Source organism: Macrotis lagotis, chromosome 4 (genome assembly GCF_037893015.1).
Source record: "Macrotis lagotis isolate mMagLag1 chromosome 4, bilby.v1.9.chrom.fasta, whole genome shotgun sequence".
Classification (NCBI taxonomy): domain Eukaryota; kingdom Metazoa; phylum Chordata; class Mammalia; order Peramelemorphia; family Peramelidae; genus Macrotis; species Macrotis lagotis.
This window is the reverse complement of record NC_133661.1, coordinates 12,349,845-12,365,837: the sequence shown is the minus strand read 5'-3', so window position 1 is coordinate 12,365,837 and position 15,993 is coordinate 12,349,845. Positions and strand designations below refer to the sequence as shown.

The 15,993-nt window shown below is 49.4% G+C and overlaps 1 protein-coding gene across 2 annotated transcripts in view; it reads left to right on the top strand.

Annotated features, from left to right (window-relative positions):
- The first annotated feature begins 3,739 nt into the window (after positions 1–3,739).
- The window catches only part of PAPSS2 (3'-phosphoadenosine 5'-phosphosulfate synthase 2), a 68,476-nt gene continuing 56,222 nt past the window's right edge, over positions 3,740–15,993 (top strand). For both annotated transcript variants that reach the window (XM_074232250.1, XM_074232251.1), the window contains exon 1: positions 3,740–3,972. In XM_074232250.1, coding sequence (XP_074088351.1) covers positions 3,946–3,972 — 27 coding nt within the window. In that variant the 5' untranslated portion in view covers positions 3,740–3,945. The remainder of the gene's footprint in view (positions 3,973–15,993) is intronic.

Here is a 15,993-nt window from a genome sequence, read left to right as displayed (position 1 = left end):
TCACACCCATCCCATATACTCTTCCCTCCCACCCACCCACATCCCTACACATGTACCACACACATCACACCATACACACACATACACTGCCCATCACATGCACATACACAAACACACATACCACGCACTCTACCTGTTTCATGCCCACATATACCACACACATACACACTCTCCATACAGATCCACCTGTCCCCACACCACCTATACACACAAACTATACCCCCACATATACCACATACCAACACCCATATATCTCAACACACACACACATACCACACCACACATACACACCCCATCACATGCACACATACATAATACCATACACATCACACACACACACACACACACACACATACCAGATCTCATCTGGTTCTCACCCACCACTCCCTTTAGTCTACATTCCTGTCCAGGTTCTGTTCCCTGAATCGGACACTCTGTTCACCTCTGTCCATCTGTTTCAGTCATTGTTACACCTAGAATTCACTTCCTTACACCTAGGATTCACTCCCTCACCCATCACCGTTTTCCAAATCCTGGTCTTCCTTCAAAATTCAATTCAGGTGCCCCCCTTCTCTTCTGAGCCTTCCCTTCTCCCCACAGTCATCCTTTCCCCTCCTTCCTTCATTTTCCTTCTAGCAGACTTAGTCTCCATAAATGTTTAATGCTCTGTTCCACTAACAACAGAAGGTCTGACCTCAGAGGGGGCTGGGCACTTATCTCCTCCTGAGGAGCCCTGGTCTGTAAAGAGAGGGCTTCTTGTCTCATTGACACCCCCTGCCCCAGAGCCCCAGCAAAAATCACTTCAGGCTCAAATTTAGCTTCTATCTTGGTTCTCCCCCAAAGAGGGTAAAAAGATGGTCAGTGAACAATATAGATCTGACGTGGGACAATCCTAATGCAAAGGGTTTGTGAAGATGGGCTGACTTCGAACACAAAACCCTAACCCAACGCTCCCATTAGATTCTCCTGAAAAGCTAAACCTCAAAAGGTTAAAGCACGAGACTGTTGAATAACTACTTCACCTCCACTCTGCACTGTCCAAACAATTGACTGTCAGTATCATCTGGCGGACCAGGCTGGGCCTATCCTCCTTTTCCATCTTCTCTGCCAGCAAGCCTTGTGGTAGTAGCAGGCAGCACTTTCCTCAGCAAAGGCAGACTCCGCTCAGTGACCCAGGAGCTCCCAGGCTCTTAAAATCATGAGATTGGCATCCTGGCTGGGGAACATCAGGAAGGCGAGGCAGAAGAGGTAACTTTTAGATTAGAACTCAGTCTCTTCTAACTAAACACATGCCTCAGGTGAACAGCTATCATCTAAGCCCTGGGGGAACAGGGAGAGAAAGTCCCAGAACCAGTTCTACCCCTCCCATTCTGGACCAAGGAAGATAACAGGAGCATCAGAGGGGTCTCCCACTTAAATCGCCAAGGACTTTGGTCTTCCTCCCTCTGACTCTGGGAGCCTGTTGGCATCATTATGGCAACAAAAGAATCAGTGAGGGAACTGTCATCAGGTTGAAAGGCAAGTTTTCTAAGGCAGAGCGACAGGCATCCCAACAAATGGCGATCACCATCTTAAATTGCCCCCCCTTCTCTGTTTAAAATTAAACTATTTCTTTTTTTATTTACTCGAGTATTTTTTATTTTTTTTCCATTAAAGATTTTGAGTTTTACAATTTTCCCCCTAATCTTACTTCCTCCCCCACCCCCCCACAGGAGGCAGTTTGTCATTCTTTACATTTAAACTTTATTTCTTAATGAAAATCTCTATTCTCCCTCTCCAATACTTTTGGGGTGGCGGGAGAAAAAAAATGCATGTAATAAATACTTTGCAGGGGGTGGGAGTTAAGGGGTAGGGGAGACTGAATTTATGGTTTTAGGAATCCACAGAACTCCCTATGAGCAAAGTCTCTCCACCAGTGCAGATCTATACCTGCTCAACAATTTCCTGTCTCATAAAACTGGCCTATTCAGGAAGGGACTGTCTGTCCTCTCTCAGTTTGCACTGTGTCGCCTGCCAAGACAGTCCAGCCACTGAGGAACAGCGAACACCCTCTCTGCAGAGACGACCTGATGCCCTATTCTAAGACGGGTGACGTGAAGAGAAAGTCCCTGCCCTCAGGGAGCTTCAAACCCGAAAATCAATATGCTTTTCCTGATCTCCCATGCCAGTCATTTCAGCTACTCTTCCCGATTAAATCAAGCTTTTGGAGGGCAGGCCCACGGGGCCTAACCCAGTGCAGAGGGTGACCGCTAGACTGAAGGAAAGCCTTTACCTTGGTTTTGCTTCCAGTCAGGAGTTCCCAGTGCCTGGGGTAGAAGGAGGGGGCTTTGGAGGTGAGGGAATCAGTGGTAGTTATGACCAATTAATGCTTGGCAGAAGCTCACCACAGGAAACATTGGGGAGGTCCTCAGAGAAGAGTGAGAAGGAACCCTAGGTGAGGGAGAATTGGTTTGGAGGGGGGGGCTATCTCATTTTTACATTTGATAAAAAAAAAAAGGCCTGATGATGTCAAGTGATTTGCTGAAGGTCTATCAGTCATAAAGCAGCAGACAGAATTTGAATTCAGGTCCTCTGACTCCAAATTCAGGCCTCTCCATCCTCTGGGAAGACCTGGTTTCTTGCCCTTGGTATATGGTCATGTGTCTCCAGCAGCAGCTCACTCCTGTGTGGCCTTCGGTCAGTTAGCATTCTCTCCGGCCCTCTTTTCCTTCCTCTCTGAAAGGCTTCTGAGGCCCCCACTAGGTCCACGGGGGTTCCCTGGGCCGTCCCCCCTCACCCAGTCGGCAAAATGAAGGGGTGCAGGAGGGGTGGGGCTTAGTTTCCTCGGCAGCCTCCCTGGTGCGGAGGCCTGCTAGATGGTGCAGTGGTTACCCCGTGATCTTGGAGTCAAGGGCTGGGGAGCTGCGGCAGCCTCAGAGCCTTGGCACTGGCCGGGTGGCCTTGGGCAGGTCATGTGCCCATCCTGATTCATTCCTTGGATGCAGATGGTTCTGGAGGAGAAAGTTCTAACTGGTGGCTTGTCGCAGCACCCCCGGGGTCCATGGTCTGATCCGAGAACGAAGGACAAGCCCCCCACTTACCCAGTCTGCAGCCTGAGGGCCGTGGGGGGGCGGAGAGGGGGGGCGTTCCGGCTTCTCTAGAGGAAGGAGGCTCAGTTTCCCGCTGCACCTACAAGTTCATTAGCCTTGGCAGTGCCACCTGCCCAACCTGCAAAGTGAGGGGGGCAGAGGGTCCCTGACTTCTTGAGAGGTTGAGGGGGCAGTGGTCATGACTGGGTGCCTCGGTTTCCCCAGCTGTCAAAGGAAAGGGCTGACCTCGGGCCAGCGCAGCAGGGCAGACAATCGCCAGTCGCCGGAGCCACGGGGCTGCTGCCCGCTTGGGCGCCGCCCCGCCGTCCACCCCGTCCGGCCGCACAGTCCTCCCCCGCCAGCTCCCGCCTCGACTCCCTCCCCCGACCCGGGGGCAGCGCCCCTCATCCACCCGCTGCCCAGAGGTGCCCGATGCCCGGGGAGGGCGGAGGAGGAGGAGGAGGTGGGGAGCAAGGGGAGGAGGGGAAGGAGGAGGAGGGTGGAGTGGGGGAGGAGGAGGAGGAGGAGGAGGAGGAGGTGGGGAGCAAGGGGAGGAGGGGGGGGAGGAGGAGGGGGGAGTGGGGGAGGAGGAGGAGGAGGAGGAGGTGGGGAGCAAGAGGAGGAGGAGGAGGAGGAGGAGGAGGAGGTGGGGAGCAAGGGGAGGAGGAGGGTGGAGTGGGGGAGGAGGAGGGAAGCCTTTGGGGGTTGGTCAAGGGAAGTGCGACGTGTCTCCCCAGCCTTTTTAAAGCTCCTTCCCCGGCGCCCGGCGCCTTCCTTCCGTCGGTCCGCCAGGCTTTCCCTCCTCCGGGCCCAGGCGCTCCGTGCCCCCGCCAGTGCTGCCGCCCCGCCGCGCCGCCGCGCCCAGGAGCCCCCCGGCATGTCCGAGCTCAAGAAGCAGAAGACGGTAGGAGTCGGGGAGCAGGGCCCGGCGCTCCCGCCCGCCTCCCCGCGAACCCCTCCAGGCTCCCGGCTCCGGCCGGCCGAGGGGGGCGGCCAGGGGAGGAGGGCAGGGGGCCGGCAGGGGGCCGGGGCCGGCTTCGCCAGGCAGGTTTCCCAGGGGAAGCGTCTGGCAGCTCTCTCTCTCTCTCTCTCTCTCTCTCTCTCTCTCTCTCTCTCTCTCTCTCTCTCTCTCTCCCCACCCCGTTTCATCCACTTGCTCCGCTCCTCCTCCTCCTCCTCCTCCTCCTCCTCCTCCTCCTCCACTTAGCCTTCAGTTTTCCGGGGAGGAAACTGAGGCACAGAGAAAGGACCCGCCTTCACCAAAGTGCCACGGTAGGAAGTGGGTCCGGGCGGGGTCTGCCCCAAGCGCGGCCCCCGTGGGCCAGTCGAGTCTAGGGGGTCCTTCTCCGGGGCCCGGGCAGCCCCCTTGGCCGAGCAGGGGGTCCGACTTGCGGCCCAGCGCTGGGGCACCCGAGGTGGGACCGTCTCCCCAGGCGGGGCCCGCCTGCCCAAGGCCGGCCGCAGGGTCTCCGAGCCCCATTGCGGCCTCGAGCGCCTTGCTGTGCAGGTGCCAGCAGGGAAGGGTTCTGCCAGCCCCCGGGCCTCTTGGGGTCTGCTGGGGCTGCTGCTTGCTGAGAAGCCTTCCGAGAGCTCTAAGATTGGGCCTGAGCCTTCCCTGCCCCGGGCCCTCCCCAGGGAGGAGGGCCCCTCCACCGAGCAGATCAGCCGTGGCTAGAGCACTGGCCAGAGTCCTTGGAAACAGGCCCCCAAACCATTCAGGAAAACCATTGGCCTCGGCTCTGTTCACCCCTGCCCCGGGGCCCCGGCGAAAATCACTTAGGGCTCAGATTTAGTCCTATCTTGGCCCTCCCCAGAGGCGGTAAAAAGGTGGTCAGTGGACAGCACCACTCCGACATGGGTTTGTGAGAGGGGCTGACTTCGAACTCAGCACCCTAAGCCGTCCCTGAAATTCTCCTGAAAAGCTGAAACTCCAAAGGCTAAAGCCTGGATGGCTTTATTGCAGAATGCCTCTGAATTAAGTGTGAACCTTGCTTGGGTCCCACGCAGCCTAGGTCCCCACACCACCTCCGGCCTCCACATCAGCAGGTGACTTGTCCAGGGTCACACAGCCAGCAGCCGTCACACCTGCCTTTGAGTCTGACTCTGCTATTCACTGTGTCCTGCTGGACCGACAAGGAGCCTCACTTATTCTTTTTAACCCTCTCATTTTCACTATTTCCTTGTGGGCTCCATGGCAGATGGGCCTTAGTTTACCTCCTGCCCCTAAGCAGACAGACAGTGGCCAAGCTGGGACTCGTTCTCTTCCAGGTTAATGTCTTTGCTAATGTCATTGGATTTTAAATAGAGAGGGAATTTAAAGAGAGCCCCAGGGGAGAAAGAGAGAATGAGAGAGGGAAAGTGAGAGAGAGAGAGAGAGAGAGACACACAGAGACACAGAGACACAGAGAGAGACAAAGAGAGACAGACGGAGACAGAGACTTCAGTTCAATTTAAGAAGCCTTAATCACACTGCTATGGTGACAAGTTCTGAGGACCCACAGACACAATGAAACAGTCTGGCCCACATGGGGCCTCATAACTAGGGAAATGGAGCATGTACCCTCAAAAATAAAGGCACAGTGATGGGCAGTGTGAATGAGGGAATGATAGTAGCAAATGAGTTCAGGCCAGGCTTTGTGGGAGGTGGTGCCAGTTTCCACAAGGTGCAGGAAAGCAGAGAGACAGCCAAGGGAAACTGCATCCTTAAGAATGTATAAAGCTGCTGAAAAGCTTGTAACTGGTAAATGAGAAGACCCCTGACAGTCACAGAATCCTAGATTTGGGAATCAAAGAGGACCTTGGAGACCATGGATCCTAAACTCCTTATCCCACCGAGGCCAGCTGCTTGGGAGCCTTGTTCAAAGCCCCTTGAGGGGGGCCCTCAAGGGCCCCAAACCCTCACATCTCCCCATTGCGGCACATGCTCTGCATGCTTGCTGGTCTGGTTGTGTGAGTTTGAAATGGACAGTCACTAAACAGTCCTTCCAAATGATGCCTTCAGGGTGTATTTCATCCTAAATTCAGTTGGAGAAATGATAATCATTCCCTGAGAGGAGAGTCCCCGTGACCCCACTGGAACAAGACCTGAGCTGGCCAGTGTCGGGGTTGGGGAGTGGAGAGAGGTGCATTGGCAGCTGAGGGCTCCTAGATGAGGGAATGTCAGCTATCAGGTCTTGGGAATGGGGTCCCCTTACTGGAAAAAGCCTAAGCATTAGAGGGAATGGGTGCTTGGGGGAGGGACAGAAGACAAAACTGGAGCACCCCTTGGTACTTGCTTTCCTGGATAATGAAAATCACCTGTGATGAATGCTCTAAGAACTTGCTAGATCATAAGATTTGGAACTGGATGGGATCTGAGGGATTGTCTGATCTAGCCTCTTCAGTTTAGCAGATAAGGAAAATGAGGCCCAGAGGGCCTAATCACTTGTCAGCTGTGATTCAAATTTGAGGCTTCTAAAACCATCTCTATCTTGCTGAAACTTCCCCTAGGGAAACATCCCATGGCTCCTACCTCCTTCCTTTTATTAAGCTCATTTCTCCCATTCTGGAATTCTTCCCAGAGCTTCCATTTAGAGCAAGGGCCCAGGCTGACCTTGCTTCTCTCCCTGGTCCCATCCCCAGACTTGGGACTTTACACTTTAGGTCCCCAGACCAGGTCCCTTCAGCCTCAAGCCATTTCTCTCAGCTTCCTTTTGCAGTTTCCCCATTAGAATAGAAGCTCCTTGTATGCAGGGACTTTCTCCTTTCTTCTGTTTGTATCCCCAAAACTTCTCAGTGTACCCAAGGACTTCCTAAATGGATTCTGTCTTCCCCTGACTCTGAAGCCAGCATCTTTTGATCAACATCACAGAGGCTGTAAGTGAAGCATAGAGATCCAGATGAATCTCTTCTTATAAATGAGGGATCTCTATTCATCTCATCCCATGTCTGGGATGTACGGGACACTGGGGCTTCTGGATGCTGGATGCACTTTATTGCCAGAGCCAGGACTGGTCTTCTTTGGACAGGAGTGAGTTGAAGGCCAATTTTTTGGTCTTTGGACCCTTTCTTCTGGACTTTTACCTGTTTTATTTTGTTTTGAATGAGATTAAAATTTAACACACAAAAACCGCTGACAAAGAATGAGATCCACAACATATTTAAATCAATAAACTTCTCATCAACACTGCAGTTAATTGAGGGATAGCCAAAGGGCAGAGATAAGTTGGCCACTCCCTTGAGGGCGAGAGGTAGGAGTAGTTTCAGGCTAACTCTGCCCAAGGACTGGAAGCGAGGTGTATCTCCTTGGGAATCTTTTATGGCCAGAACTCACTGGGTTTCTTAGATTTCCGGACAAGCCTGACTACTTGCCAATGCAGGTCAGTCCCTTGACTTAGGGACGGTTAACCACCACCTCAGATGGATGGTCTAAAAGGCATTGGTGCTGATTGGATGACATTTCAGGGCCCCACCAGCCTTAAGCCTGGGAGCCTGCAAAATGGAAGCTTGGGCTTCCCAAGTCCCAAGCCACGACTCTCCTTTATTGTATCATTTAGAGTTCAGGACCCTTTGCCTGTCAGTGGGTTGTTTTTGCCTTTTAGACTAAGTGGAACAAATCGAAAAGAAGGGCACCATGTTTCCTAAACCTCAGGCTTTGTTTCTGTGTCCTCACACTGAGGTTCAGGAAGGACAGTGGAATGAGCACATCTAGAAGTGATGGCCCTCCTCTTTGTAGGGCTGAGCAAATGGGAGGGTAGAAGCAAAGTTTTTGTAACTTCGAAGCTTGAACTTCATTTGCCTTTTCTGTAAAATGAGATGGGGGGGACAAGAGATAGCCCAGCTCTGAATCTTTGACCCTCCTCTCTCCTTGTTTACTGTCCTGGGTCAGGACCATGTTTTTATGTATCACCGGGCTTCTGACAGCACCTAACACAATGCCTTCACATAGTAGGCACTCAGAAAGTATGTAATGGATCTATAAATGAATAAAAAAACAGTGTGGAAAGAGCCCTGGCCCTGAATCAAAAGTGGCTGTTGTTCAGTTGCGTTAGATGTTTTGTGACTCCATCTGGAGTTTTCTTGGCAGAGATACTGGAGCGGTTCGCCTTTTCCTTCTCCAGCTCATTTTACAGATGAGGAAACTGAAACAAACTGGGTTAAGTGACTTGCCCAGGGTCACATGGCTAATAACTGCCTGAGGCCAAATTTGAACTTACAAACATGATTCTTCTTGACATGAGGCCTGGTACTCAGTCCAGTGGAAATCAGAGGCCCTCAGTTTAAATCCCACCTTTGATAATTGTTATCTATTTGACCTCTGCAAGTCCTCCCTGGACCTCTGTTTTCTCACCTGAAAAAGGAGGGAGTGGGTCTAGACAGCTTTGGGGCTCCCTTTCAGCTTTAGCTCTGTAATCCTGTGGATGAATTTTTCCTTTGTCCTTAGAGCTGGTTGGCACCAAACACAGAGAACTGCTAGGCCTTGACTCAGGAAGACCTGAATTCAATCCCAACTTAGACACTTACAAATATTTATTTTCTCTGCCTCCCATCACCCCCTGCTTCTAGAACGGAATTCCTCATGCCCTTGCCCCCCACCAAAAAAACTGTAGATGTAGAAAACCCTAGTAGTAAACATACAAAATCAAGCAAAGGCAATTGCCCCACTGACCATGGCTAAAAATGTCAGTGGCATTCTTCATTGTGGACCCACCTATTTCTCTGTTGGGAGGTGGGTAAGTAACATCATCATTGGGCCTTTATCATTGCATTAATAAAACCTTTCAAGGTGATTTTTTTATGCATCAATGTTTTTGTTGTATCTATTTTCTCTGCATTGGTTCATGCAATTCTTCCCAGGTTTCTCTGAAACCCTTTCCTCAGTTTATATGGTGCAATGATATGGTTACATCATGATTCGATCAGTTTTTCTGCCATTCCCCAATAGATGGGCACACTCTTAGTTTCCAGTTCTTTGCCACTATAAAAAAAAAGAGTTGCTATAGTTATTTTGGCATGGGGGAGTCCTTTTCCTCTTATAGGTCTTGTTTTCTTTTGGGCATTGGCCTCCACTAGTGGCATAAGTTCAGTTATAGAGTATATCACACAGTGGAGTAACTTTGCAGGCACTGCTTCACAGAATGGTTGCATTAACTCCATGTCTCTTCATCTCCTTCCCTACATAACTGAAACATCCATCCATTGTGAAATCCCATCTTCCTCCCCCATCCCATTTATACCTCCATCAATCCTTTTGCTTCAGACTCTAAGGGATGGTCCTTCTTCTCGCCAGGGCTAGTCTCTCATGCTATGTCCCCCATTTCATTCCCTCCAGGACCTTGCCCATTTGGTCTTCCCCTTCCCCTATTTTCAATATCTCTTTTTTGGCTCTTTCCTGGATGCTTCTTAAGATGCTAAGGATGCTTGGCCCAGCCATCAGCCTATGTGTCTCTTAGTAAGAATTATCTATACCCACTGGCCCTTACTTCCCCTCTACTCATTAATTTCTCAACCCAGTACAAACTAACTTTCAGCCCTATTACTATGTCAAAGCTCTTCTCTCCAGGAGAGCCAGTTTCTTAGTCTCATTCCTCTCTGTTTTGAACATGACTGACCACCCCTGTCCCATCGCCTTCTCCTGGATTCTTTCTGGTTGCTGGGAGGCTGCTCCCTCTTGGTTCTTCTCCTACCTCTCTGGACAATCCTCTGCTCTCCTTGCTGAGTTCTCATCATCATTGACCTTCTGCTCCTAAGGGCAGGTGTCCCCCAATCTCTGTTCTGCATCTTCTCTCTCCTTGACATCCTCTACTATGGTGAATTCCTCAGCTTCCCTGCTTTTCAGATGAGTCCCACATTCTGAAATCCATCTCTGATGTCTCTCTCTCAAGCTCTGGTTCTGTGTAGACATTTAAGTGCTGGGCATAACCACCTGGATCTTCATCTCCCATCAGGTATGTCCACAAAGAACCTCGTCAGCCTCTTCCCTCCACCCCACCCTTCCTCCACTCTCTCCCATTTCTGTGGAGGGCACCGCCAGCTTTCCATTTCCACTTCAAAGTCCAAGTCATCCTCTACACTTCCCTCTTACCTGCTAGAACCAAATCAATTGCCGAATTCATCTCCAGGTGGTCTCTTAGGCCTGTCTCTTCTCTCATGAGGTTACCACCTGCCTCTTATCTGAGCTTCTGGCCTCTGCCCTCTCCAGCTTTCTTCTGTATAGTCACTGAACAGTTTTCCTCTGGGCCTGACCTTGTTACTTTCTGATACTTCTACCTTTGGTATCTCCCTCTTGTCTCTACAATATTCAAAAAACTGAAATCCCCAGCCCGATATCCAAGGTATTTCGCAATCTGATTGGCTCCAACCTGGTTTTCCAGGTACTTCTCTTCAACACAACTTTATATTACAGAAAAAAAAAACCTGGCAATACTTAATGTGGCCCCAAATTCAACATTCCATCTCAGCTAACCCTCCTCACCTCTAGTTCTGGGAATCCCTATTATCCTTCAGAGTACAGCTCAGGGGCCCCTGCTCTGTGAAGGCTCTCCTGCCCCTTCCATTGCCACCCCCACTGCTTCCCCCTGCCCTGGACATTAGGATTCCCCTTCTTCTCAAGTCAACTTTTACTGACTTCAGTGTGAACTAATCTCCCCCCACCCATCACTCCTACACCTCCTCCCAGTGGAATGTCAGCTCCCTGGGGACACAGATTGTTTCCTTTTATTTTCATATATTCAGCAGCTAGCACAATCCTTGCCTCACTTGGGGGACCCAGAGCAGGGGGCTGGCCCCTTAATTTCATCTATACAGGAAAGTCCTCCTATCTCTGCAGGTTGGAACTTTCCCTTGTAGCTTTTCATCTTAACATTGACAAGGCAAGGGTGGCATGGCCGGGATGTACCAGAAGGACTTGGACTCAAGATTGGCTTTCTTTCTACTCTTCCTCTGAAGAAATGAATTTTGGCATAGATCTGAAAATTGAGTGGCTGAGACCAGTTACCTCATTTTTCTGACAAAGAAGCTGAAGGTACCAAATCCTTCTGCTTAGCCCTTCAAAGGCCTGCAGTTAATTTTTAGGGGAAGTGAAAGTGAAATGTCCCTAACTCCAGGTCAAGCATCTCCCACTATATCACACTGCTCCCCACTCTGTTACCCCCATTACATCACACTGCTCCCCACTCTGCTGCCCTCTACTACATCACGTTGCTCCCCACTCTGTTGCCCTTCTCCTTGGCTGGGTGCTCTGGGTCCCTGCAGAAGGTTAGGGTTCTGGAAAGTTTTCCAACACCAGGTGGAAAAGAGGACCCAACAGACCTCTTGCTCCCTCCAAGGATGTGGGAGTGGAGGCAAGGGAGGGACATCAGTACAGAAGGCTCCCTTACACTGGCTGCATGTGGCAGACTTGGGAACCACGCAGCACATGTGGGGAAATTCCTCAGAGAGTGGGGTCAGCTGGACCCATTGTCTTTTAGAGATTTCTGTGAAGATCACAGGAGAGTGGAATCTCCCTGAGGGCAAGCACTGTTTCATTTTTGACTTGTATTCCCATTGCCTGACATGCAGTAGGTGCTTAAAAATAAATATAATAATAGTGTAATAAATGATTCTTAAATTGAATTCATTTAAATTACTGTGTCTCTGACCCCTCCTGGCTTGCTTTCTCCCTCCAAGGCCATCACATCTTTAAACTGTTTGCCTAGAGTTCTTCTCTGGACTTTGTTCAGTGAGGAAGACTCTTCAAAGAGCACCGTATTGGATCTGAGGATCTGGATTCAGTTTGATTTCTGAATGTGTGGATTTGCCCCTTTCCCCTCATGGTTGGGTATGTTTCTGTATTCAGTAACCCTATATTTCTGACATGACCACCAGCTTGTCTTGGACCTGCACCTGTCCTCTTGGGGACCTTTCTCATGATCTGGAGTCACGTTGGCCATGGCTCCCTCCGCCCATTTCCTTAAGTCAGGTGTCATGTTTTGGCTAATATGCTTACCATTTCACACTTGAGTTCCCTCTAGATATTCAGGTGCTTCCTTCTCACTGTGATCAGTTTACATCTCATTTGTACATTCTGCCTACCTATCCTTCTGCTATTCACTACGAGGGATTCTAGACAAGAGTCAGAGGAAGCTTTGTACAGTGGGTAGAGTTCTGGACCTGGAACTGGGAAGACCTGAGTTCCAATGGAACCTCAGACATATACTTGCTTTGTGACCCTGGGCGAATCACTTAATTACTATCTGCCTTGGTTTCCTCATCCATAAATAGGTTTAACAATAGTAACTTCCTCCTGGGGTGGTTGTGAGGATCAAATGAGATATTTGTAAAGAACCGGGCATGATGCCTGACCCAAGAGAGGTACCATGTACTTGTATTTTCTCTCCAGCCTCAGTTTCCATCTCTGTAAAAGGAAAACCTTAGACCTGATGAAGCTAGAACTTCTCTTTAATTCCATGAATTTATGGCTCAATGATTTACACAAAATAACGGGATCAGTTGGTCTCGTACTTTTGTCTGCAAAAATGAATGATTTCATCCTTTACTATGAATGTGTTCATCGAACACTTCTCTTGGTCTGTTTCTGTCTCGAGAAATCATGTGACACTAAGTCGCTGGACCTTCCCTCGGTACTCCCAATGGCTTCCCCTTTTGTCAGAATCTTTGCAGGGATGAGTACAAGTGAGGTCCTGCTGATCTGTACCTGTAGCCTTGCAACCGTCACACTTGGATTATCAGAACTGGTGATCAAAATGCTAGCATTGCAACTTGGACCAGATTCAGTTCTAAGCCGATCCCAGAAGCTGACATTTCCCTCCCAAACACACTTGCTTTCTTGTTTTCCTTGTTTATATCATCAATATGATGTCTCGGCTGCCTAGAATGCTTTTCCTATTTCTCTCAAGTTTCAGCTTCAATTCCTTATGAAGCCCCTCAAAGTGGGGCATCATAAAAGCTAACTGAATTGAATGGAATTGAGCCAAATGGAGCAATGGCCCTTGTCAAGGTCTTCCAGGAGGCCTGATTCCCCAGACTCACGTAGCTGGAACATAAGATTTCAAAAGTATTTTTCAGGGGCGGCTAGGTGACGCAGTGGATAGAGCACTGGCCTTGGAGTCAGGAGTACCCGAGTTCAAATCGGGCCTCAGACACTTAATAATTACCCAGCCGTGTGGCCTTGGGCAAGCCACTTAACCCCATTGCCTTGCAAAAAAAACCCTATTTTTCAGTTTTTATCTGTTTTCAAACGAAATGTCCATACAAATAGGAAGGAATGAAAGCAAAGTAAACCCAGACACTGAGCTGTATTTGTCTGTTGACTAAGACTTTTGGTTAAAGGGTACTTTGCCAACATGGAGGTAAACTCTCCTCAGAATTCTCCTAGTCTACTACTTTGGTAACCTTGGCAACAAAAGAACTAAGGGGCTCTTGGCATGGCCTGTGCTTTTGGAAGTTAGACAAGCTCTTGGGATGACTTCCTCCTTGTCTAAATGTTCATTAACCATCCCTTTAATTAGATAGTCTATAATTTTACCAGGAATCAAAGTCAGGTTCACTAGTTAGGTCAGCAGGCACCATTTTCTTGATTTTTTTTTTAAATTGAGGCATTGCCTTTCTCTGATTCTGAGGTACTTCTCTCCTTGCCCACCATTATCAACAGTATTTAACCTGGCAAACAAGAAAGGAGGTGAGGCTGAACTGGAGTTTCTGAAAGCTAGCCCATGAAAGAGGGGTTCAGTCTGGTCAGCTTTCTCCTTGAAGTCCAAACTATGAGCAATCAATGCATGTTGACAGAGGCTAGAGGCCAGGACAAACTTCCCCACAATGGGAGTTGTCCCAAAGTGAATGGGCTCCCAGAGGAGCCAAAGCTGGCCACACCTGGGCCAGTATGTTCTCCAAAGGATTATGGGTCAGGCATAGGTGGGACTTGATGGCAGCTCAGGGTTTTTGCTCCTGCCCGATGGAAGCCTCTCCCAGCTCATAATCCAGAAGTCTGCTGTTTGCCAGCAGACAGTCAGAAGGGACCTCATTAAAGTAAAAGGGCCACCTTTGGGGAGGGAAAGGAACCCTTGTATTTGAGACTAAGCTCTTCTGAGCTCCCTTCTCTGGGACTAGCCAAGGTGTTTGTTATCTGTAGAAGTAGATGAGCATAAGTGCGTGCACACACACACACACACACACACACACACACACACACACACACAGCCCCATCTGGCACCTGGCAGCAATGCCTCCTTTCCTGATACCTGTTTTGGCAGCTCCCTTCCCCTAATATCTCCAGGTAATAATGGCCAATTGAATTTAGAGTGAGCCCTGAATTCCCACTAGCTTGGTTGGAAAAAATCAACAGCATCAAACTCTGCCATATTTGCCTTCTTCCTCCCTTGCCTGCCTTGCCTTTTTTTCTGAGCTGTATTGTAAAAAGTAAAGAATTCCTGGGTTTGCAAAGAACATTTTTGATGAAGGAAGAAAATCAGCGTGAACTGTGGCTCATCACCAGGCCAGGCTAGACCATTCACATTCTTCCCTGGGGGGGGACTTACCCCTATAACTGAGGGTCCCACTGCTGTCTGAGCTCAGCCTTCCCTGGCATTTGGCTAGGGAGGGAGGACGACCCCAGGCACAGTCATGGAGAGTTTTTCATTGCCCCCACTGCAAGGGCATGGGATCCCCTAGGCAGATATCCCAGCCCCTCAGGGTTACCAAGACCACCCCACCTACCTGGAAAGTGGCCCAGAGTAACTCCTCAAGTCAACATGTAGAGAAATAGGCATTTAGACAGTGAGAGGATGTGTGGTAGATTGAACACTAGACTTAAAATCCAAAGACCTGGGTTCAAATTCTGATTCTACTGCTTCCTATTTGTATGGCTATAGTATCATTTTCTCTCCCCAGATCTCAGTTTCCTCCTTTGTGACGTGAGAAGACTGGATTTGATATAAACACAATGGGCTTCAAAGTTATGTGCATCGACTGGTTGGGTCTTTCTGGGCAACTTAATCTTTCCCAGTTTTCTAGTCTGTAGAATGGGGATAATAACACTTGCTTTGACTGTATCACAGTTTTAATGAAAATGTGATGCAAAACCAAAAAGCACAATGGATTATACTTGGTTGCTATTGATTTTTCATTTATTTGACAAATATGTCCTATGGAGGGAGCATGGGTGCAAGGTAGGGGTGATACACAGTTTAGGGAGGACAGAGCCCCTGTCCTATGGAACTGTTATTAATAACAGCATTGTTTTGAAATGAAAAAAAAATTAACCACCTGGTAGTTTGTGAGACTCTGTGATGAAATGGGAAGAAACCCAGGTATGGAACTAGAGGGTGTGGCTTGGGATCCCAAATTACATGTGTAACGGGCCCTTTCCCTGTTCTGGGCCTCAATTTCCTTCTTTCTAGGAAGAGAGAGTTTACAAGAGGCTCTGAGGCCTCTTTGGTCTCTGTCCGTGTTTCTCAGAGACTGGAGTGTCTTTAAGGCTTCAGTTCCATGGAAGATGGCAGCCATCGGCACCATTGGTAGTCCTTCCCAAATGATAAGCATTTCTCCCGCCCCTAGTCAGAGTGATGATGAGGTGATTGAAGTCTCTCTCCCCAAGTCCCCTGATCATGAGAAGATGAACAGAACTGTGAATCTGACAGCTCAGTTTGGTTCTGGAACTCCCCAAGATTTCAGGGAGGGCCACTTCCCTTGCCCTGCACCATCTCTAGATACTTCCAGTGGGCTGTGCTCTTTGAGTAAGTCTTACTGAGGCCCTTTGGCCTCCTTCTGGAGCCCTGGTTTTTGGAGAGCAGTGAGTGATCTGTTCTTATTTTCCCAGCACAAAGCCTCCTTGTCAGAGCTCTTGACTCGGCCCCTCCAGAAGGCTTCTCAGGAATCTCAGGGCCGTCCATGAAACTTGAACCCTCCCCCTGCCTGTCCTGGGGGCTTTGCACAGTCAAGTATTCATGAA